Source organism: Kryptolebias marmoratus, linkage group LG19, assembly GCF_001649575.2.
Source record: "Kryptolebias marmoratus isolate JLee-2015 linkage group LG19, ASM164957v2, whole genome shotgun sequence".
NCBI lineage: Eukaryota > Metazoa > Chordata > Actinopteri > Cyprinodontiformes > Rivulidae > Kryptolebias > Kryptolebias marmoratus.
In genome coordinates, this window is record NC_051448.1 from 4,234,939 (window position 1) to 4,257,582 (window position 22,644).

Consider the following 22,644-nt stretch of genomic DNA (forward strand, 5'->3'; position numbering starts at 1 on the left):
GAACCAGTTTAGTTCTCATCATTCTTTATTTATCACCCTCTTCCCCAAACCTCTCGGAGCAATGACGTACAGAAAAATAAAATTTCTCTCACAATTTAAAAACACAAAAACCAGTGCAGAACGTCAGCGGTCGCCTTTAAAATCCGTAAGAACTACATTCAGAGATCTTTCCTACACAGAAAAATACAGAATAATATGTGAGGAAGAGTTTTTTTTTTTTTTTTAAACGGAGGCACGAAAACGAAAGTTAGGAGTCTAATGTTACAGGTCGAGCCGAATGTTACAGGTCGATGAAGTAAAAATACTTACCGCCCGCCGTGGTAAATGTTACTCTAAAACCCTCGTAGTGCTTTGGTTGAGCAATGAGCAGAGAAATTAGGTGCAACGATCAACTTTAAATCAGAGTTTTTGTGAATTTAGTGTTAAAAATAAAAGCACTTAATAACAGGAAGGAGCAGCGGGCGCCGACGAGGAAAAGAAAACAAGGTAGAGAAAATATTTACATCCACTGTGTACAACTTAATTTATAAATACATTTTAGGCATAAATTAGAAAAATAAAAACCTACTGTAGTACAATCAACTACTGCTACTCGTCTGATTATTAACCCTTACATTTGGTGAAAAAAGTCAATTAAGAAGGCACAGCAACGAACAATTAGAGCCATTTATCCCTGTGAAATCATCTAAATCCCCATCGCAAAACACAAAAATATAAATTATTTTGTTTAATTTTTACAAATAAATTCAAATCCGACAATAATTCGAAGACTAAAGCAGTGTCTACACTAGTGTCACCGGTTCATTTCAATAAATTAACGCTCTGCAGAGGGAGGGGGGTCTGCCATAAGTTGTCTGATTGTGTTTTTCTTATTTTTGGAGACGTTCAGGCAGCACGCGTCATACACCGCACCTCCGAGACCGGCAGGGTAAAACAAACAAAAAAAATTAAATAAGAATAAAAAGGAAGCAGACTCATGAAGGCGGGAAAAACCAGCGCTTTTAGATCTGTTCAAACTCGTGTTTCAGCAGCGACTGAGTTGAACTTAGTGTTTTATTTTACTGCAGCTGGATCTGATCAACTTGGTTTTTACATCAAGAAGAAAATATTGGAGATTTAAGCTTTAAAACGAAGCTTTCCTTTGGTGTTTGGATCCACGTTTTAATGATGCTGTTGAAGTAAACCAGCTGCAGCCGGGTCAGTTTCATGTTTAGACCTTTTTGAAGAGCCTGCTCCCTTTTTTTTAAACTTGTGCTGCAGCGTTCTGAGTGCTCCTACAAATATACTCTCCTATGTTTAAGGTTCAAAAGGCTTCATTGTTGCAAACCCCCCCACCCTTCGTACGAACCCCCTCTTTATGAACGTATGCACAGGCAGCCCAGCTACACGTAGACCAGGTCTTGGCCCGGTTTCGCCTCCAGCTCCTCGCTCTCCTCCTCGTCCTCGCTGTAGCTCTCGTAGTCGATGGGTTTGGGGCAGCTGTACGGGTGGCCGTTGTCGTCGAAGAAGCGCCGGAAGGTGAACTCGTAGAAGGCGTGCTCGGGGTGCTTCCCGTTGCGGAACCAACCGTTCAGCGTGTCGTTGTGGTTGCCCTCGCCGTCGCTGCTCCTCAGTTTGTCCGGGTCCACGGGGTCGAAGTTGGAGGTGTCCGTGGAGTGAGCGATGGTGGGGACGTACGGCGCCGCCTGCTGCCGCAGGTCGCTGGAGAAGTCGATGCTTCTGAAGAAAGGGTGGGCTTTGATTTCGTCCTCGTTCTTACCGAGGCGATCCTCGGGGCCGCGGCACAGTTTGACAATCAGATCCGACGCCTCGGGGCTGAGCTTGGCCTGTGGGGGGATGTGCAGCGTGCTCTTCCAGTTGATCACCTGGTTTGAAACAACATCAGACCCAAATTAAGGAAACCGTGAGCTCTGCGTGTGCAACTTTTCACGGCAGGCGCCTCCTACCTTCAGCTGCGTCTCCAGGGGGGTGTTGGCCAGGAAGGGAGGCTGTCCAACAACCATCTCATACAGGATGACACCAACGCTCCACCAATCACAGAGCTGGGTGTATCCTGCAGCCGAGAAAAAAAAACTTTACATCTGGACCCAACTTCACAGAGGAGGGACTTTATTATCGCTCATAAACTTTGAAGATAAAGAGCTTAATGCAAATAACTTTCAAAAGAGGGGAAATCATCTGATGCACGTGTGCAAAACAGGGAAAACCACAAACGGAGCGCGTTTATCTCCTCCGCACCTGTTCTGAGCAGCACTTCTGGTGCGATGTAGTTGGGCGTTCCCACCAGCGAGTGGGCCAGGCAGCGCTGGTGCTGCCGGGCCTTCCTCCGCTCCAGGGGCTTCAGACGCTCCGAGCAGCGGCAGTTGGCCTGATCCTCCCACTCCTTACTGAAGTCCATGCTGTCCTGCCTCACGTGGTCCCCTGCAGGAGCGTGACACTTCGTTAGTAACGCCACCGATGAAGTCAGCTCCTTACAGCCATCAGCGGCGGCGGTGGCGGACACAAACAACTTTATACTCATTTTAAGGAACAACAGCGAGTCTCTGAGGCATATATATATGAACAAAGGAAGGAGGACTGATTGTTTTTAGATTTTAAGTCCTTGAGGCAACAACTGAACGCTTTTACTTTGAAACTCAGCGTGACCCGAATCTTACCTCGATTTAAACATTTATATTAAAAAATACGTAAACATATCCATTATCCTCTGAGCTAAGGTTAGAGTTTCTTCAGAGGCCAAGTGATCTAGCTGCTCACTGTGTTTACATTTTCTGTTTCTGACTCAAATATAGTAAATTATGTCGACATTATTTGTTTTGCAAAAGGCAGCATTAACTTTGCTGCGATTCTCCATCAGCTACGAGTTTTTATTATAAGTTTATAACTCGTACTTACAGAAATTTATTCATTTTAATAAACTGCAGCGCTGATTGTAGGTGGTCCAGTGTATCTAACATTTACTGTAATTTGTTTTAAGTTATCATAACTTTCATAACTTTCATTGCATTTACAGTCATTTATTTAGCTTTTACCCTAATTTGTTTTAAGTGCTTTTTATTGGTTAGGATTTTACGGTAATTTATTTCAGGCAGAAGGACTTTTCTAACATTTGCAGCAGTTTCTCTCTGCGGAGCTGCAGGCCTGAAAACACGACACAGAGAGTGAAACTAACATGGCTGTCACTAAAAGGGAATTTAAATCGATATATTCTGGACCTTTGCTAGAGCAACACAAACCCTTTAGGCTGAGTTTTAACTGTTGGACACGTTGACAGATAATCCACCTCAACACCCACCGCTCTGGTAGTACTTGGAGTCGTGGGTCCAGCGGAAACCGGTGCAGAGGCCGAAGTCGGTCAGCTTTATGTGTCCGTCTCGATCGATCAGGATGTTGTCAGGTTTGATGTCTCTGTGGATGAAGCCCATCCTGTGGACGCTCTCCACGGCGCAGGTGAGCTCCGCGATGTAGAACTGGGCCAGCTCTTCCTTAAAGATGCCGAGCCGGATGAGGAGGCTCATCATGTCCCCCCCAGGAATGTACTCCATGACGAAATACAAGTTGTCCTTATCCTGGAAGGAGTAGTAAAGGCGCACCACCCACTCGTTGTCTGCCTCAGCCAGGATGTCCCTCTCCGCCTTCACGTGAGCCACCTGGTTTCTCAGCAGCACGTCCTTCTTGCGAAGCGTCTTCATGGCGTACAGTGACCCCGTGTCCTCTTTTCTCGCTAAGCACACCTCGCCAAAGGCGCCGATGCCGAGGGTTTTGATCCGTTTGAACATGGACTTCTCCATCTTGGCACGCTTCAGACGGATGTAGTTGGACTCCTTCTGGCAGAGCATCATGCGCATCTGCTCCTGGGCCTCAGAGGACAAACCCACCTTAAAGCAGCAACCAGAACCAAAAGTTACCAACAAGACATAAAAAAACCCCAAACAAACAAAAACCGTGCACTTCCAGGTTCTTAGATTAGTACGACGGAGTACTAGGACCGCGCAGAAGAAGAAAAAAATGAAGGATTTATTATTTTCTTTTTAAAGTTTTGAGATTAAAGAGTAAATATTGACAGAAAAATGATGGAAGAAAGTCCAGAGGAAGTGAACCCTGCTGCTCCTGATTCGTTTTATTTGGTATTATTACTGTTTCTGTGCACTTTTTCTGGAGTATCTTAGTTTTGGTTTATTCCTCTGTTCTTGCTGCACAGGAACTCACAGGACTTACGTCCATCCTTCACAATAAGAGTGAAATAGTTAAACTTGAGTATTAACTTCTTAATACTCAGAATTTTGGTGGTCAAGGCTGCAGTATCTGTTTACTGAAGAACAATAAGTTATTTACATAAACTTCAGATGTTCAGAGACAGTTCTGTTTAGGTCAGCACGCCGTGTATGTCTTTGAGACTTTTACTGTGAAGGACTGAAACAGGTTCTGTGAGTTCTGCAGTAGCGGGAGTAAGAAACCGCACCTCGGACTGCTTTAACCTAATGGCATGCTATTTTGTAGTTAACCTAGTAAAAGTGCAACCATTCCCTTCAGAATAATAGCAGCGTAATAACTAATCAAATACAGCTGAGTTCAAGTCTTTTCCCCTCAACACTGCCACTTTTTTCTGTCAGTAAAATAATATTTACACTTTGATTTAAAAAGTCCTCAGTTTTCCTCCTCCTGCAGACCCCTTATACTCCACCGTAGGTCAGACATTTGAGCACAAAGAGAAAAATAATGAAAGCAATGATGAAAATTAAAGAAACCACAGCAAAAAAATACATCTTCTTTAAAGTTAATAACCATTTTATCCCAAAGTGTAGCAGTCAGTGAGATAGAGTGGCATGCATTTTGGTCAGCGTGCTTTCATTCGACGCAGTAAAAGTACAAATACTCAACACTTAACGCCTTACTTGAATAACTTGTGTGTTTGTGTCACTGGACAGCAGAGATACTTTTTTACCTTTTAGGTCAGCTGTTAGTGACAGCAATGGGAGAAAGACAGAGAAAGAACAGCTCAGAAAAAAATAAAAGACCATAAAAGAGATCAGAGATATACCAGGGTAAAAAAGACAAGACACTAAAAAGGTCAGAAAATAGCAAAACGTGGAAGAAAACGAGAAACGGTGAAGTTCTTTGACTGATTCTCACCCTCTGCATCTCACACTCCAGCTGCTTCCTCCTCCGAATCCTCTGCTGATGGTTCTTCAGGATGTTCTCTACGTGCTGCTCCATGAAGAACTTGAAGGCCTGGGGGGAGTACAAATTGACTCTCCCAGACTCCCCTCTCCGCTCCTCGTCTTTCTTGTTACGGCGAACAGGAACGGGCGACGTTGTGATCTGTTTCCTCTCCTTCTCTGCTGCTGCGGCTGCCGTGGTTTCAGGGCTTTCTGATGCTTTCTCTCTGGAGACGTCACCGCCGTTGCCGTTTTCCTCCTCAGCAGCCTCCTCTCTGCACGTGCCGTGCTTACTGGTGGCTGCGGCTTCGTACGCCGGGAGGCAGGGGCCAGCCTGCTGCTGGAGAAGGTGTTTAGGGTAGGGCGGAGGGGGCCCTTGATAGCTGGGCGCCTCGGCGGCGATCTGAGCGACTGGAGGCGTGGATTCTGGGTAGGCGGGCGCAGCTGGAGACGCTGTCACCGGCTGCATCCACGGAGGGTGTGTAGGAGCGACAGCAGTGTGTAGTTCAGGTTTCTGGACACGCATGCTTTTCACCGGCTGCAGGATGGGAGCCTGTGTGATGGCTGTGACGGTGGTGGCAGACGGCTGGGAGCTGGCTGGGTGCGCGGCTCTGCCATTCAGCTGGTGGTTGTTGAAAGAGTTGGAGCGCACCGGCATGTTGTGCTGCCACGATGGGGACAGGTCCTGGTTGCTGCTGTTACCAGATGAAGACTGGGACTGGTTGGAGGCCAGGGGATTCTGGGACCAGGACGGAGCCAAGTTGTACATATCGAGGTTGTGGCTGTTCCGGTTAGAAACCAACATGGACTGAGGGATGTTGCCACCGTTCAGATAAGAAGGGGAGGACGCAGGTCCTCCTGCCTGCTGCTCAGTGGGACTGTGCCGGCTGCTCTGGTTGACAGGGTAAGGGGGAGGGGGCTGTCTACTGCCCCCCTGCATGTAGTCCTGCTGAGGAGAGCCGTTCTGAGTCCAGGTGGAGGGGAACGTAAATTTATTCCCACCAGAATTTTGCATTATGATGGGCTGGTGGCCTACAGGCCCGGAGCTGATTCCACGCTGGTTCTGCGGGGGTGGATTTGGATACCCCTCAGGCCGAGCTCCCTGAGGCACTGGAGAAATGCGTGGTGCCGCAAGGAAATCCATATTTCCAGAGTAGCGCTTGGTCGATGGGTTGTCCCAGGATGTGGCAGGGGCCATGGCGCTGCGGTTCGGGGGGGGCGTGACACTGCGCATCTGAGGAGGCATCGGAGGGTTTACTCTCTGGCTGTTGGGGTGGCCCTGTGGGTAGATGGGGGGTGGTCCGGGGCTGTCTGAGCGGTACATCATTCCTTCTGCCATCAGAGGGCCGAGTCGGGGGGCCAGAGACTCCTTGGAGCCCTTCCAGCTGGGCCTCCTCAGCACAGCCTGCTGCATATGAGAAGATCCTACAAACACACACACAGCAGTCAGGATCAAGAGAGGAAGCATTCATTAGTTGGTGATTTTTTTTTAATCTTGTGTCTTAAGTTATTTTGGCATGAAGCACCTTTGATGTTTATCTTATAAAGCAGTATATATACATATATAATCCAACTTTCTGTGACCTGTTTAAACTTTGAATGATGTTCCTGGTGTGAAGGCCTGAGCTGCAGAGGTTTAATGACGGATGGATTTTATATTAAGTTTCACCAAAATCCCAACGAGCTCCATAACTTTTACCACAGCTTTTTGTTTGGGCAGATTTTGGCTACGTTGTGCGACGTACTGCAACCAAGTCACAGCACACTACTCCTGAATAAAACCCATAATTTGGTTCAGTTTACATGTTTTACATTAAAGCTACCCAACAAAATACAGAAAAGTGTGCTTTAATACCCTTAATGAGACTTTCCATCACAAGCAGAACATTGTTTTAGTGAAAACGACAAAATAACACATTTGCACTTAGAATCAAGAGACTTGTGCCAGTTATTAACTTGTTTTAGCTATTCATTAGATCCTTTTGATATATTTTCTATATTTGTGTAACATTTGAAACAGTAGCTGATTCATAACAGGTGCATCACTTGTTGTCTTATCATTTTAATATCAATATCAATAAAACGTCTCAGTTAAACTCCCTTTTTTGTGGTGCAGTGACTCAGACTCTTTGTTAGGCTCGTATTGTCATTTCTTTTAAGCAGCTGTCCCAAATCCTGCAAACAATACGTGTCTGGATCAAAAGAAAAAAAAGAAAACCAACACTGATCCCAGTGGGCTGTTCGAGGTACCTGGAGCTTTCAGGCCTGAAGAGTTTGTGTTAGCAGCAACCATCTGCTCCCTCATGGATTCCTGGTAATTCACCTTTACCATGTGGTCCGGGGCGCCACGCCGACCGCCACTCGGCTTAAGAGGTAAAAGAAAAAAGGTTTATTTTGCAAGGCGGTTACTTAAGAAATCTATGGTGTGGCAACTTTCTGTTGTGTGAACATACATAGCGGAGATATTTAAAAGAATATTGATTTTGGTTAAAAAAATACAACCCTACTGAAGCAATTCAGATTTTATTTTCTTCTCCAAACAGTTTTTTTTGTTTTCAGGGTTGAACAAACCTGCACTGCATGCCGCGCAGCTACATACCTGAAATCATGCACTCACGCAAACCAAAGGCAACAGTCGGATGGGAAACTTCTTTTGTATTGTGAACTGTACGAGCTTGTTATATCGCATTGCATGCCTCACATTTTCCAAATAATTCCCCTCTAAACAAAGTGCACCAGGTGATTACCCTCAATTACAAAGGCATGAACAGAATGAGAACCTGTCACAATTCTTCATGAAAAAAATGTATTTAGGAGGGCAAACAAATACATATATTATCTTACCTCCTCAAAGCCAGCGTACGGTGGTTCGAGACATGTCTGTTTGTTAATGTCTGGACCAGAAATGTTCGACTCGTTGTTCACCTCGAAAGGCACCAGAGACTTGCGGATCTGCTGCAGTGCCTTGTGGTAGGGGTGTTTTTGGTTGCTGGTGCGCCCCTGTTGCTTCGTGTCATCGGGCATCATTTTCCCCTGACCTCCAGCATCCGCTTTAGGCGGGTCGGAGGGTTTGGACAGGTTGCGCAGGCTGTTCCGTATCTCCTGCAGCATTTGCTGGCTGTTGCCGCCGTAGTTGCTGGCGGGGAACGTTTTGGGTCTCATCTGTCTGTATCCTTCGGGTTTCTCCCCTCTCTTCATGTACGAGCATGTATGATGACAATGAAAGGGATGAAGACGCTGTCACCGGTCCGGTCCAGTCCAGTCCAGGGTAGCAGGGATCTCTGTGACGTCTGACCTCACATCTCCATGCTGCTGCTGGAAATATTAGATACCAAATGTTTGTAAGATAGAGAGTCATCCAGAAGGGCATGCAATAATGTTACCAAACAGGTTGGGCAAAATGAGAACGTGAGGAGTAATTAACACAGACTATTTACCAAAAGGAACAGATTTTTTTAGTCACATGAGAGTCACAAGTGACTCAAAAACGTTTTATTTGATTTGATTCTTAAGAAACATTTCATATATATCACCCATAATGATATAGATGACTTAAAAAAAGTGGTATTATTTAAAAAACCAAGACCCCTTAGCTTTGTTAGCACTGTACGCTAACTTAGCGCTACTTTCTACGTAAATTCTCCAGCGTCAGATACGTTCACATTCGACGCTAGCTGTAGCTGTGACAATTTTATTTTATTTATTTTTTTAATCATTCCGTTAATAAAAAAAACAACCATCGGCTGATGATGCGTTCAGTCCAACAGCACAGCATCACCTGAGCGGCCTGTGTCTGTGTTAAAGGCATCCATTTGCTGCGATTCAACAACAGGTTGGAAATTAGCATGCTAGCTCGGAACACAACTGGTAGCAGTTAGCTCAGCTAGACAACTTACCGCTGTCCGTGGCTGCCGCTTCTCTCCACTCTTTTGTTGTTTTAAATTATTATTTCCTATTTGGACCAACAGAAGAGGTTTGTTTGACCTTCCTCTGCACTGTTCCTTTTGGCTTCAGCCGTCCTTGTTGTGCCGCGCTAGCTGGTTTCTCAGTCGCGTTGGATTCTTGGGATATCTGAATGACAAGTACAAGCTAGGCTCAAAGCTAACCGCACACAAACAGGGCGCGGGATTTTCAAAATAAGATTCCGGTAACGGAATTTCTACAAAAACATTATTATTTTTTTATTTGTCACAAAACACAAATACATATTTGAATTGTAATAAGACTCTAGAAAGAAAATATTTTAATGCATCTACTTAAGGGTATTGATTTTACCAATCTAGTTAAGAAAATATCCTAAAATTATAACATTAGAATATGGACTCCATGTATTTAAGAATAAAAGGAGTAATCAAAATCTACAACATGAATTCGCTCACACAACAACCCTGAGCTCATGTGTTTAGTTGGAGAAAAGACAAGGTTTTCCCATAGGGTTCACCTGTGACTTTGATCGCTTGATTTTGAAATCAATAGAGATCATCCCGACCAGTGAGGTGTCCAGCTGTGTAGTTTGACATTTCTATGCTAAAGGGTAATTGATTTAGAGGTCCAACAAGAAACTGCCCACAGACAGACAGACTAGGTCTCATCTTGGGACGGGCGTTTGAAAAATTGATTTTAACAAAACAAAATGATAATTTATTACAAAACTGTGTATGCCAAAAAGAGGAACTGATTTTAGCTTTCACTTCATTTTTAAACCATCAGTGCATCTGACTCTCGTAAACTTATTTAATATATTTATTATCAGTAAAACAGGAGTAAAATAAAAGTATAATGTATTTGTAGTAGTGGAAAAATGAACTGTCAGACATTTTTGTGTTTAGTTTTTTTATTAAATACTTTTTAAAGGCATAATAGCTGTCAAAATGGGCAATTTTTCAATGATTATTTTAATTTTTTTGTTTATGTGTATCATCTATGATAGAAAAAACCTCTAAACACACATCATTTACAGCCAAAAGTCTGCAGTATAGTTTGTAATAAATGAGTGAAATCAGCAGAGTTGTGTTTTGTTGCCAACAACTACGAGTCGTTTGTTTACATTCGAACACTGACGGAAAATAATCCCCGGATGTAAACAGAGTCAGAGATGCCAGGTGGGAAGAGGAAAGCCGAAGTTCTTCTTCTTCTGAAAAGAAACGGCGGCGAGGAGCGTTAAAGCAAAAAATGGAGCTGGAGATGAAATGAGCCGAGATATTCCAAACTAACGGGAGAATTTCTGTAACTGATTGCTGAATTTAGTTGTAAACAAAGGAGAAGAATATTTGCTGTTTTCTCATAAAAAACCCCAACTCAGAATGAGTTTGAGTTAAATTAACCGTCAAACAACCATTTATTGATGTAAAACTTCATAAAATTTCTAATCAAAAACAGAAAAATTGCACATTTTGACAGATATTGTTTTAAGTAATCTGTACAAAACAAACATTTTGTTTGGAATGATGAAAAAAAAAAACATCAGTCACTGAAAAACATAACTCCTGAATGAAGCACCGTATCAGAAAACCAAGATAAATGTGCCTGAAACAGGTGAAATAAGACCCACATTCAGATACTTTCTGTCTCCATTACACCGGGACCTGTCTGTTGACAAAGATGGCCTCCCCGTCAGTCCCGCAGACTAAGCACTGTCCCAGCACGTCCAGGCTGTTGACGGACAGCGTCTGGCTGGGCAGCATGTGGGTCGTCTCCAGGCGGCTTTTACCGGAGTCTCTGCTGAGCCAGGCGCTGATGAGGGACTGGTTCCCGCCGGCGGGGGTCACGGCACCCCAAGACGCCATGCTGCTGGTCCTGCCGCCTGCCAACGCAAAAATCACAACTCGTATCATTCCGTTCTGTTAGAGTCAGTGTAGGAAGGTTGAACTAAATCACTTCAATTCAGAAAGGATCTTTGATTTTAAGAATATAATTAAGACATAAATTTACTAATATACATCATTTTTAGCTCAGTCTTATAAATGGAGAGTAACAAATAACAAGAATTTAAAATAAATGTATTATAGGATTGTATATTTTGAATTACTGGCAGAAATAAACAACCTACTGTTGTAACTCTGTTATTTAAAGTCTGTTTGATGCAACATTACGTAACGTTCATTTAATTTTCCTTGCCCAATCTAACTGTTGTATTTTTAAGTTTCTGCATACTTTGTGTTATTTTAGTCACTCGTATCCCATCGCTCGTTCAGTAGATGGTTGACTCTTGTTTTTTGTAACTTTTATACTTTTTAAAACTTTCTTTAGAAATAATTTCTCCATAAAAATACATTAAGATCTCTTCAGTTTCTTCAAAAACATTGTTCTCTTTGAAATCTGCTTCAACAAACTGGCTCCGTATTTGTCTTCTGATGCTACTTTCAGCTCTTAATGTTTTGTACTTTTGGCTTTTAGCTAGCGTTTTGCTACTTTCAGCTTTAACAACCAAGTTTCAGCTTCTTCAGGGAAGTCACTCAGCTCTCAGTATTCACACTAATTTCTCTGGTTTGTTTTGATCACCATCTAAGCACACAGTATCACATTAAAATCTTATTGTTGATTCAAACAGCTGTTTCTGCAGGTTTTCCACCAACCTTTCCTCTAATGATCGTAACCTGTTGACATCGTCTTCAGCAGTTTTATTATACAACTGGATGTTTGCTGAATTAAAACGTTTGCCTTTCCACAGCATGTTTATTGTTTGTTTGTTTTGTTTTTTACAGTAAAAACCAGCTTTTAAATGTGTAACGTTAGCAAAGACGGATTAAAACGGGCAGGATTATCTGTAAATATCTCAGACTGGTAACTTGATTACCTGGAATGGAGAAGCAGGTAAAAAAATGGATGGATGGATGGATGGATGGATGTAACTTGCCTTGTAAGAAGGAGGGCATGTCTGCGTGGGACGAAGTCTCCCAGTGCAGCAGAGAGCCGTCCTCTGAACAGGTGAACAGATGATCGGGGTTGGTGGGGTGGAAGTGAACCTCCCACACTGCCGGGAAAAGACACAGGAAACAGACACGTGAAGGCTTTCGGATTAAAGAGCTAAATAGTTTGAGAATGGCTCTTACTTTCAGCTGAGTGGGCCTCCATGAGTGAGGAGGGCACGTTGCCTTGTCTCACATCCCAGATGCAGAGCATCCCATCCTGGCCTCCTGTGGCAACGATGTGCTGCTGGTTTGGATGTCTGTCCACGCAATACAAGGGAACTCTGTCTCCTGACCTGCCGAATATATCAGACCAAGAAGAAAAAATAAAAACCTGCATAAGCAGATATGCTGGTGTAGATTCTCAGTCATCCAGGACACGATGAAACAAAAAAAAGGGTTCAAAAACTGGACTTCTGTGACTAAAGATGTTTCGCTTTTTATCCGAAGATTTTTATCAAATAAAGACCCTAACGAGGCTCTAATATAAGGAATGTGAGGGTGAATATAAGCAGATCTTACAAGGACAGGATCTGCGAGGGCGAGCTGCTTTGCTGCCTCAAGTCCCACAGCTTCAGCTGCCCGATGGAGTTCACTGTCAGAATCTCGGTTGTCCTCAGATACGTCACCGCGTGGATTGTGCTGCTGTCTGCATTCTCTGGGAAAGGTTAAGTGTCCCGACAACAAAACAAGTCAACGTTACTTTGTTCACATTCGGTTAAAAGCAGCAGTCTGGTTTTTAAATTTCACCTATGACCCGAGTCACTCCTTCCTGGTCGGCCCTGAAAACAATAATCCTGCCATCCTCTCCGACGGAAACGATTTCTGGACTGCTGCAGACGACTCCAGTGCAGGGAGCGTTGTCACAGGGGTAACGGTGAGCCCTCGCCCAGCGCTGAGAAACTGAGATTGTCTGGGAAAGAAAAATATGCAAATAAAAAAGAAGGATGTGACATAAAACATGCATCATTTTATTCTTTGAGCTGTATTATATTTAAAAATAATAATCTATAAAAGCAGCTTATCTGAACATTTAAAACATTAATATATTTTCTGGGCAGAATGAAAGTTGTAATAATGCAAGTCTTTCACACTGAGTCCCCAGTTTTTCTGAGGGTTATTTTTCTTACTTTTCTGCAGATTTGTAAATAAAATCCCAACCAGCAAAATAACCTGATTAGTTTGAGCTCCTAATTTATTCGCCACCTCATTACTACGACTTCCAAACACAAAACTGACCAGAAAATGAAACATTTTAAACACATTTAAGCAAAATACGATGGGAAAATAAAGTGCAATTTTACACAAAGGACACAAAAGGCAAATCATTCTGATAATAAAACTGAGAACTTAGGACCTCCCTTTAATAAAAATTTTAAAAGTTGAAGTAAATACATGCTTCTGCTTTAATAGAAGAAGTTCAGAAAATAAATGTCCAACAAATTGGCTTAATTTTTTTGCTCAACTTTATTTATTAGGGTGGAAGTTTATGCTTTGTTAATTCAAAGTGAGAAACTTATATGAATCATTTCCCTCACAAATAGAAAAATTTGCAAAGTTCAGAGTTTAAATCTTATCAAAGAGAAGCTATAATTTCATACAGCATATATAAATGTATCTATAAACCACTCAGTGAGTGGTGTTATCTTTAGTTCAAACTTCAGGTACATTTTGTAGCTTTGAGTAAATCTGATGTAGTGAGAGAAACGGCAGAAATGTCTCTTTTGATTTAAAAGTCTGCAGACGCCTGTAGCAGCCAAACAAACACAAGACAAAGCTAAAACTAGTTAGTTTTTGTCTACATGTTCATATCATCTGCAGCACACTGCTTACATTTTGTCACCCGAGCTTTAAAACAAGACAGCAGCACTTTTACGATCATATTCAGTTTCATTATTTTAGACACATCGAAGCAGATTCTCTCTTTGTTCATCATCAGTTCTCCTGAATGTTTGCGCTTTTAGTTTCACTCTGGTTGCATTTTATGAAATTACTCACTACTTGTTCTGCTGTATCAGAGGTGTTTGTTGATCTAATCTATCCTTTTCCTGCTGTTATAGCTTCACATGTATGGGCAAATACGAGATCTCGTATTTTGAAGCTACTAAAAAAAGGACTTTCAACATAAAAGTCTTGTGGACCTTGATGTACCTGACTGTTCTGGTGGTGGCGGAAGATGGTGACGGCTCCCGTTGACGACGCTGTGACAATTTTCTCTTGGTCCAAAAACTACAACAACATTATGAACAAAACAAGACAAATGCCACGTTAATAAAAATAAGTGTGACATAGAGGTTTCTCAACAGGAGACTCAAGGAGATTATATTTGATGACAATGTTATTTTTTAGTTGTTCTACCTGAAGGTCAAGAACATCTCCATCATGCTTAAAGTCACAAATAAGCTGCGGGTCTCCTTCAAATCCATCCTCCAGACCTGGACTGCCATGATGATTACCAATGGACCAAATAGATATCTTGTTGTCCTGTAGAAAGACAGATTAGGGATTAAGAAATATTTGAAACTGTGATAATCACCTTAGTCACGAATTAGTCCATATAAGACTTTTACTCAAACAAAATAAAAGAGACATCATCCTCATTAACTTTAATTAACCAGATAAAAAACCATCAAGATCTTTTACAAGGATGACCTGGCCAAGAGGTTAGCAGAATAGACATAAAACAATGAAAAACAAGTAATAATACGAGATAAAACATACAATTATTTTACCCTCATGTTAAAGTGACATGACAGCTATTTTAACAGTTGGTTAAAAACGCAATCAGTGATTAAAAACCCAACATTCATAGGTCTCACTGACTCTGTCTTTCAGGAGAGAACATCATGACATACAGTCATTACAACCAAATCTGCAACTTTGCTGCAAATTTAACCCATGTTTGTAAATCACGAACATGCCGAAATAACAAACGATGGTTTACAACAAAATTTAAGTCGCTACTTCATAGTTATGAAAAGCGCAAGCGAGCCAATTACAGAAAAGCGTTTAAAAACGCACACGTTTTGCGTGGAGTCTGGGCGCACTCAAACTGAATGATTAAACTCGCCAACCTCGTTGTCCCACGATCCGGTCGCAAAAATATCCGGCTGTTGTAAAGATGAATACGACACTGGGCGCCATCTTGTCTTGCTAACTTTTTGGGACACGTATTTAGCACTTTCCATGAGGTCAGACGCGGCTTCTGTCGCTTAAAAGTGAACAAATTATTGTTATTATTGACGTTAGCTTAGCTTCGTGTGCGCGCCCGCTGCCTCATACGTAGCTACGGTGGCGCAAGAGGGCCAAACGAACTGAATTTTTCACATTGGTGTCTCGCGCCACCTAGCGGCTGCCGCTTATGTTACTGCGGCAAATCTGATAAAGCGCTGCATGACACAGAGGAATGTGGCTTATGTTTCCTTTAAGCGAATATTTACTTTAATGCATAACGGAAGAGGGGATTTTTTTTGCTAAAATGACCGTGTTTTGTGAGTGGGTGTTTATCTGAAAGGCGGTAAATAATAAAAAATAAAAATAATTTTGGATGCCCGGTGACGTACCCGCCGCTCCTCCGTCCGCTCTGGAGGTTGTCAGCTTCATCGGCAAAACCGTTGGCGCAGGCGCGGCACTGACAGCTGCTGTCTACCTACTCCGTAAAGTCTGCGTAATAATGGCCTGGAAATCCGGAGGAGCCAGCCACGCAGAGCTCGTCAACAACCTCCGCAGTGAGTCCGAGTTGCAAAACGCCGAAACGAGTTTCACCGACACCCTCGGCCGGGAAAAACGAAACAGAAAACGGCGTAGTTTCTGGAGGCTCGGGAGGGTTAGCACAGGAGCGGTAGCTAGCTGGTTGTTGACCCAGCCTTACCTCTCTCTCCCTCCACACCCCTTTTTCCCAAACCACGTTTGCGCCATGGGGCAGTCACGTTCCCGTCGTTGCAGATAGAAATAACCAGGATTTATCCCTCAATTTTGCTGCGAACGTTGGGAAAATTGCATTCCTTTGCACTAAGTTAGCTTAGCATGCTAGCCGAATGTGCGTCATTTGGGATTTTGTGGCGCTGCCCACATTCAGTGATGTCCCTGTCCACTGCTGCACTTTCACATGAATGACAGTGACAGCTGAACACGCAAGACTAGTTTCTGCAGGGCTTTTTAGTGATTATTAATAACTATAATAATAAAATAGCAGAAATGACAGTTAGCCATGCCACTGCGGCAGTGCTAAAGTCCCGAACCGCTTCCCATTTTTCATTAATTTGCTCCAAAAACCAGCCAAGGGTGTCCACAATGTTTCAAACTGATAATGCGTTTTTTTCTTATTTCAGGCTTTCAGATGTCAGTCAATGGGCGATAATGGTTTTGCGTGTGTGCTTGACTGTCTTGTTAGCAAAATATCTCAAAAACCACTGGGCAGGTTTTAACTAAAAGACCCAGAAAGTAATCCTTGGATGCCAGTTTGCAATTTAATTTATTCAAAATGGCCGCCACAACTAGTCTATCTTAGGCCAACACAGGCCAACACAAATATGGCTGTAACTCATCACATTTGACAGATATTAAGCTAAAATGTGGTGTGGTAGTAGCTGAGAGTCACTCCCAATGTTTACATCTTTGCTTTAAACATGATGGCATTTACTACCTGCATCATCCCTGTTAGCGAAAAATCTCACAAACTAATGGGACAGGTTTTAACGAAGCTCCCACATGTTCGTCTAAAACTCATTAACCTTTCGAGTCGACCTAATTCAGGATGTCTGCCATTTTTGATCAACCTCAGCCGACACAAGAACGGCTCCAACTCGCTCAGTTTTACAGATATTGAGCTAAAACCTAGTGTGGTAGTAGCTGAGAGTCGTTCACAGCACCTGCTCTGAATGCTGACACATCGTGCACAGCCTTATTTTGAAGGGTTGACCAAATGTCGACCTGTAGAAATCAGGGAAGCCTATTAAGACACATAAAGTTGTTTGTTTTTGTCACATTAATATAACTCTATGGTGTTTATACACATTACAGGTTGCTAAAATTAGTAAATAAATTAATTGATTGAAGAGTTTTGAGCCAATGTTGACAGCAGGGTGTAGGAGGAGGGCTTAGAAACAAAACACACACACTCAGGCACCACAAGAGTGTTTTGTTTTGTTGTTTTAGGATGTATGTTCGACGCAGTTATGAACCTAACAAAAACTCTTGTCAGAAAATGGACTCATGTCAACACTGGCATTTAAGAACAGCCGCTGCTTGTTTTAAAAGGCTGCAGAAATTACCCCAATTAACTGTCCGACGAGTCTCCCATCTCTATCCCTGCCCCTGTTTCTCATTATTTTCATTCTGCATTTATTTGTTTGTTTGTTTCTTAAATCACTGAGAAACCGATACTCAGCTGTAGATAATTATTTTTGATCCTACAGCTTATCCTGTCCCCCTTTTGCAGTTTATTTTCATTATTTTGAGGTTGCGCTGCACGACACGCCGGCACACGCCGTTTGATTTTTGTACAAGTGTTTTTTGAGAATCACCAGGTTGGTGCTAAAACATAATTTTATGCCTCTTTTTCTTTGTACAATCCTTTGTGGTGGTTGCAATAAAACTGTAATGGCTCCTCGTGGGATGACTGGGCGTTCTGTAAGTCCACCCTGATCAACGCCACGAGGTTTAATCTGCAGGCATCCCTCAGTCGGCCTTTGGTAACTGCTATAAAAATTTATCTGACATGTTTTCTTTTTTTTCCATGCATGCTGCAGATAGCAGCAGGGCATCTTCAAGTCCACTTTCACGATTAAGTATCTACCAGGTCTATTTATACTCTTTGCAGTCCAGTATATGATTGCAAGCTGTAAGCAGTTTACCAATCCTTTTATTATTTGATCGAAGCGATCCTGATCTGATTCTTTAAGTTTATTATTTGTAAGAAGGCAAAAAACTATCAGTTTTGTAAAGTTTAGATTTAAACTAGTTTGCAAAGCTGCATAAAAACAAGTTGACCTAAAACTGGAAAACAGCAAAGGGCAAATAAAGTGCACATTAGTACAAATTTATGTTCAGTTTTTAATAATAATAATTATACACTTTCTCTGCTTGGATGAGAACAATGTTCTCTTTCACTTCTTTTGACCAAACTTCTGACTGGACACTGACCTATTTAGACCCAAACGGCTGAATTTTAACCCAGAGTTTGCACAATAAGCGTTAAAGGAGGTCTTACGCACAGTGCATGCTAATTTACAACCATCTAATCTCTTTTTCTCTGCCCTCCTGCTCGGCCCGGGCAGTAAAAGTTGTTTTCAGTCTGTGTTGCAGGAAGTTGTAAATGTTGAACAATCAGCAAAGACTTTCTGCTCCTGTTCTGTCAGGAAAAGGTTTAAATTCTACAAATAAACAAGGGGAGGGCGAACACACCTTATTGATCATTTAAATGTCAGAAATCGGTCGTAGGCGTCTGTTTGGCAGCCGGCTGGTGCTGGCTTCTCCTCCTGCAGGGACGAAAAGAACGAGTTCAGATCTGAAGCGATGATTCGAGTTTTACATCTTTATTAGAGCATGCACGTAGAGCGAGCCTCTGTCTGGATCTACTACATGTTTTTATGTTTTCTAACTGGGTGTGTCGCGATACGCAGATTAATCTTCACGCTGCAGGAATTTTCACAATGTTCTTTGTTTTACAGTGACTCATCCTGATGTTTTCGTATTTCTCCTGTTAGTTTTTGACATGTTTATGTCTTCGGTATGCTCATTACAAACACACGTTTTATAAAATGCAACACAGACTGCAGAGGCAAAACAAGCTGAAAAAATGTGAATAATGTGCAACGTAACGGGCCGGATTGTCAATTCAAACGTCAGACACATCCCCACTCTGACACAAAACCACAGAAATCCATTTTGCTGTAACGTATTTAAGCTTGCAGAGTTGTAAAACAGCCCATAATGGTTTATCGAAGCTATCAACTGTAATGTTTGGCCAGTTCTCCCCACAGAACAGTGGTAGTTTGCTACGATGTGCCGAATGTCCCTGAATTGGCTTTAATCTCGCCTGTTTGCTGCAGGATTAAGTGACGCCTCTCTGACTGTGTTTTCTGCTCGTTTCCATAAAACTCACGGTGACACAAACTCTGTTTGCGTTCCTCAGAAAATGGCATCATTAAATCCGACAAGGTGTTTGAAGTCATGCTGTCCACAGATCGAGCACATTACTCCAGGTGTAACCCTTACATGGACTCACCACAGTCAATAGGTACGTACCGCCACGTGGGATTATTGATCTGTTAAAAATCTGAGGGATGAACTAACCAAACCCCCTGTTTCTGTTTGAACCAAAAGGCTATCAAGCAACCATCAGCGCCCCACACATGGTATGAATTTTAGATGTTTCTGCACTCGCTCAGTGAAACTTTGAGCTACTTTGATGAAAAGCGGACACAGATGGATGCAGATATAATGTATGTTTCGTTTTGTTTTTGTCGTTTCCTCGTTTCCTCGTCCCCCCCTCTCCAAGCACGCCTATGCACTGGAGCTTCTACACGACCAGCTGTATGAGGGAGCAAAGGCTCTGGACGTCGGCTCCGGCAGTGGAATCCTGTCCGTTTGCTTTGCACGAATGGTGAGCCACACACGTGGCGGGTAAACACAAACAATTTCTCCTTGGTAGCTTTCTGATTTACTCAGTTACGGCACGTCGAGCTGATCGCTGTAGAGGCAGACGTTTGTTTGAGGCCGCTGTTTTAACCGAACGCCACCTCCTTCTGTGCGTTTGCAGGTAGGTCCTAAAGGGAAAGTTACAGGGATCGATCACATCAAGGAGCTGGTAGACGATTCTATAAACAATGTGAAGAAAGATGACCCCAGCTTGATAACATCAGGTCGAGTCAAGCTACTAGGTAGGAGATACTATGGTTTATCATTTTCTTTTCTGAAACGAATGACTTTGTAATGCTCCTCATTGGTGGAAAACATCTGCAGCTCTAAATAACAGAGTAGAAAATACCAACTTTCACCTTCTTTAAGATTAAAATGCAACAAAACCAGGTTCTTACTTAACTTTCAGGAAAAAACTGCTTTAAAAACCAAAATATTCTGTATTATAGTAAGCACCATTTTAGCTATTTCAATAATATATCACAGCAATTTCTTCAGTTATTTAAACTCTTTTAGAATCCACTAAATAAGCCGATCAAACCACATTTGTTGGGTTAATTGTTGACATTTAAAAACCTTCTTAAATTGATCCCAAATGATCAATAAAAGCAGAAAAAAATAATATTTTTGAGCAGTTTGAAGCTTCAGTAACAGAAAACCAACAATATGATGTATCATTACGTAAAGAAGCTGAATGTTTTTGAAATATTTACAGCTAATCTGCAGAGGTGTGCAGTCTGTCTGTTGTGTGAGACAGCTTTTAAATGTGTGTGTGTGTGTGTGTGTTGTAATAAATGATTAGGTGAAATTGGGCAGTGGCAGCAGATGAATGGGTGAAGCAGTAAACGTGCTGAGGGCATCTGTCAGTGTTGTGTTGAGTCTGTCGGTGAAATCCTGTCGTGTTTCAGTGGGAGACGGGCGGATGGGCCACCCAGAGGAGGCGCCGTATGACGCCATCCATGTTGGAGCAGCAGCTGCCTCCGTCCCCCAAGCTGTGAGTCTGTCTGAAAATATCCCTCCTGTTAGAATAAAGGCCAAGCCTAAAACATCAAATGCTTCTGAAAGTAATTACCGCCCGCCGCCGAAGGCCCGTGTCTCTGTCTGTGTGTGTGTTTGTTAGCAAAATATCTCATGATCCAGTGGACGGATTTTAATAAAACTCTCAGACACAACTCACTGGATGGACATCTACAGCTGAAAGTTTCATTAAACCCAGGAGATATTTTGCTAACAGACAAACAAGGTTGACTCCAACACGTAATTAATGATAAAGTTTTAAGCAGAGATCTCTGACTGAGTTAGTATTGGCTGTGGCAGCCATCTTGACTTGTTGGCTCCAAAAGTTATTCACATTAGAGGTACATCCAATAATGATTGTTTCCTGAAAGTTTCACTAAAATATGTCTAGCAGTTCATAAGCTCTTTTCCCAGGAGTGGAAATTACAGCAGCAACAAGGTTACACAGACAAGAAAAACTATAAAAATACAGTAAATATAGCAAATGAGGCAGAAAAGAAACAAAATTACAGAAAAAAAGCATAAAATACAGTAGTCTTTAGGTGGTTTTTCTTGTTAAATTGACTAAATTCTCACAAGATTGTATACTATAGGGTTACTCACCTATGGAAGGATATTCCAGCTATTTTTTTGCGTTTCTTGGTGCAGTTATGACACGCACACGACTCGGGCGTGCTGCTGCAACAAGACGACTGATTCTTGTTTCGACAACGGCGGCAATCGTCCATTAAGTCATACGATTCCTCTAGTTTTAGCTCCGTGATGTACATCCAGTCACTGAAAGCTTCCTTAAAATTCATCCAGTAGTCCATGAGATCGTTTGGCAACAGACACACACACACAGGCAGAAACATTATCTCCCGCCTTCCCCTTTGGGCGGCAGGAAGTTGTCAGATCTCTCTGACCCATTCGCCTCTTCCAGCTCCTGGACCAGCTGAAGCCCGGTGGGCGGCTGATTCTCCCCGTCGGCCCCGCAGGAGGGAACCAGATGCTGGAACAGTACGACAAGATGGAGGACGGCAGCACCAAAATGAAGCCCTTGATGGGGGTGATTTATGTGCCTTTAACAGACAAAGACAAGCAGTGGTCCAGGTGGAAGTGACTTCCTTCTCCCCCTCCTCCCCCTCTCTCCTTCTCACAGTGGCAAAGGTGAAATGGTGTGGCTTGGAGCAGGCAAACGAGCACAAAGGGCTGCATTTTGCTGCTTGTTGACATTTTTTTGCTTCTTCCATACCATACAAACCAGCTGCACGTTTCCTTTTTATCTTTTTTTTTTCCACAACTACTTCCAAATTTGTTGCAGTAAAAATTGCCCCCACTAATGCAGTTTTTGGGACAGTAAGTAGAGCACTGAAAACAGGAGGTTATGCTTGATTTTTTTATTTTATTTTTTATAAAAGCATGATTATAAAACCCAACTCTTGAACTAATTCAGTTTGAATCTTCTGTGAGACATGGACACAAACCGGCTACTGTTTGACTTTCAGCACGACTTAACGTTTTGCATGTGATTCTTCGCTGTTTTCACTCTGACAGCCGTAGTTTTCGCTCATCGCTTTTCTGACGTTTTCTTCTGTTTTTTTTTCCCCGGCAGGGATGAACTCTGAAGAAGAAGACGGTCCATAATCCACCTTTAAGTTTGAACCTGGAAGAAACTCGGATGGGGGGGGAGGGGTCGAGGGTCGCACAGGCCTTGACATTTCATTTAAAGCATAAGAAAACGTGCCGTTTTTGTTTAAGTCAAACGAGGAACTGGAGCACCGGCGCTGACGGCCCTGGAGGGGCTGCGAGGAAAGACTGCTTGAAGCTCGACGCAGAAATATTCAAGATGGGCTTTTTGTTTTGTTTTTCAGGCCTACACGTGTTTGGTTATACAATCTTATTAACTGCTGGATTTAAGTTTTTTTTTTTTTTTTTTT

The 22,644-nt window shown here is 42.5% G+C and overlaps 3 protein-coding genes across 6 annotated transcripts; 1 reads left to right on the plus strand and 2 right to left on the minus strand.

Moving 5' to 3' along the window:
* Positions 1-7: 7 nt before the first annotated feature.
* lats1 (large tumor suppressor kinase 1) lies at positions 8-9,270 on the minus strand. 2 transcript variants are annotated; one of them, XM_017412024.2, is made up of 8 exons: positions 9,056-9,270; positions 8,004-8,471; positions 7,410-7,524; positions 5,134-6,584; positions 3,296-3,878; positions 2,239-2,421; positions 1,947-2,053; positions 8-1,865 (listed from the first exon to the last, which is right to left on the minus strand). In XM_017412024.2, the coding sequence occupies exons 2-8, from the start codon at positions 8,355-8,357 to the stop codon at positions 1,383-1,385; spliced, it is 3,276 nt and encodes a 1,091-aa protein (XP_017267513.1). In that variant the 5' UTR covers positions 8,358-8,471; positions 9,056-9,270; the 3' UTR covers positions 8-1,382. The 2 variants fall into 2 exon arrangements, with proteins under 2 accessions (XP_017267513.1, XP_017267512.1); XM_017412023.2 differs by having other exon boundaries at positions 8,004-8,474.
* Positions 9,271-9,981: 711 nt separating this feature from the next.
* nup43 (nucleoporin 43) lies at positions 9,982-15,375 on the minus strand. The gene is made up of 8 exons (XM_017411817.3): positions 15,142-15,375; positions 14,426-14,551; positions 14,219-14,296; positions 12,818-12,980; positions 12,590-12,725; positions 12,212-12,363; positions 12,016-12,132; positions 9,982-10,962 (listed from the first exon to the last, which is right to left on the minus strand). Exons 1-8 carry the CDS (start codon positions 15,253-15,255, stop codon positions 10,733-10,735), a joined length of 1,116 nt encoding a protein of 371 aa, XP_017267306.1. The 5' UTR covers positions 15,256-15,375; the 3' UTR covers positions 9,982-10,732.
* Positions 15,376-15,637: 262 nt separating this feature from the next.
* pcmt (protein-L-isoaspartate (D-aspartate) O-methyltransferase) lies at positions 15,638-22,638 on the plus strand. Of its 3 annotated transcripts, none has more exons than XM_017411753.3 (8): positions 15,638-15,795; positions 19,203-19,307; positions 19,394-19,425; positions 19,569-19,673; positions 19,830-19,950; positions 20,617-20,702; positions 21,648-21,874; positions 22,320-22,638. In XM_017411753.3, the coding sequence occupies exons 1-7, from the start codon at positions 15,741-15,743 to the stop codon at positions 21,825-21,827; spliced, it is 684 nt and encodes a 227-aa protein (XP_017267242.1). In that variant the 5' UTR covers positions 15,638-15,740; the 3' UTR covers positions 21,828-21,874; positions 22,320-22,638. The 3 variants fall into 3 exon arrangements, with proteins under 3 accessions (XP_017267242.1, XP_017267241.1, XP_017267243.1); XM_017411752.3 differs by having other exon boundaries at positions 21,648-21,817; XM_017411754.3 differs by having other exon boundaries at positions 21,648-21,773.
* The last annotated feature ends 6 nt before the right edge of the window (positions 22,639-22,644 follow it).

Bases quoted from the DNA above. Each gene is read 5' to 3' on its own strand.
- lats1 (XM_017412024.2), bottom strand. From the start codon at position 8,357: ATGAAGAGAGGGGAGAAACCCGAAGGATACAGACAGATGAGACCCAAA. The intron at 6,585-7,409 runs GTACCTCGAACA...GTGTGTTTGTAG, and splicing joins TTCAGGCCTGAAAGCTCCAG to GATCTTCTCATATGCAGCAG. The intron at 2,422-3,295 runs GTGGGTGTTGAG...ACGCTCCTGCAG, and splicing joins CTCCAAGTACTACCAGAGCG to GGGACCACGTGAGGCAGGAC.
- nup43 (XM_017411817.3), bottom strand. From the start codon at position 15,255: ATGGAAAGTGCTAAATACGTGTCCCAAAAAGTTAGCAAGACAAGATGG. The intron at 12,133-12,211 runs GTAAGAGCCATT...TTTTCCCGGCAG, and splicing joins GGAGGCCCACTCAGCTGAAA to TGTGGGAGGTTCACTTCCAC. The intron at 10,963-12,015 runs GCAAGTTACATC...TTGCGTTGGCAG, and splicing joins CATGCCCTCCTTCTTACAAG to GCGGCAGGACCAGCAGCATG.
- pcmt (XM_017411752.3), top strand. From the start codon at position 15,741: ATGGCCTGGAAATCCGGAGGAGCCAGCCACGCAGAGCTCGTCAACAAC. The intron at 19,308-19,393 runs GTACGTACCGCC...TTGAACCAAAAG, and splicing joins GGACTCACCACAGTCAATAG to GCTATCAAGCAACCATCAGC. The intron at 19,426-19,568 runs GTATGAATTTTA...CCCCTCTCCAAG, and splicing joins CCATCAGCGCCCCACACATG to CACGCCTATGCACTGGAGCT.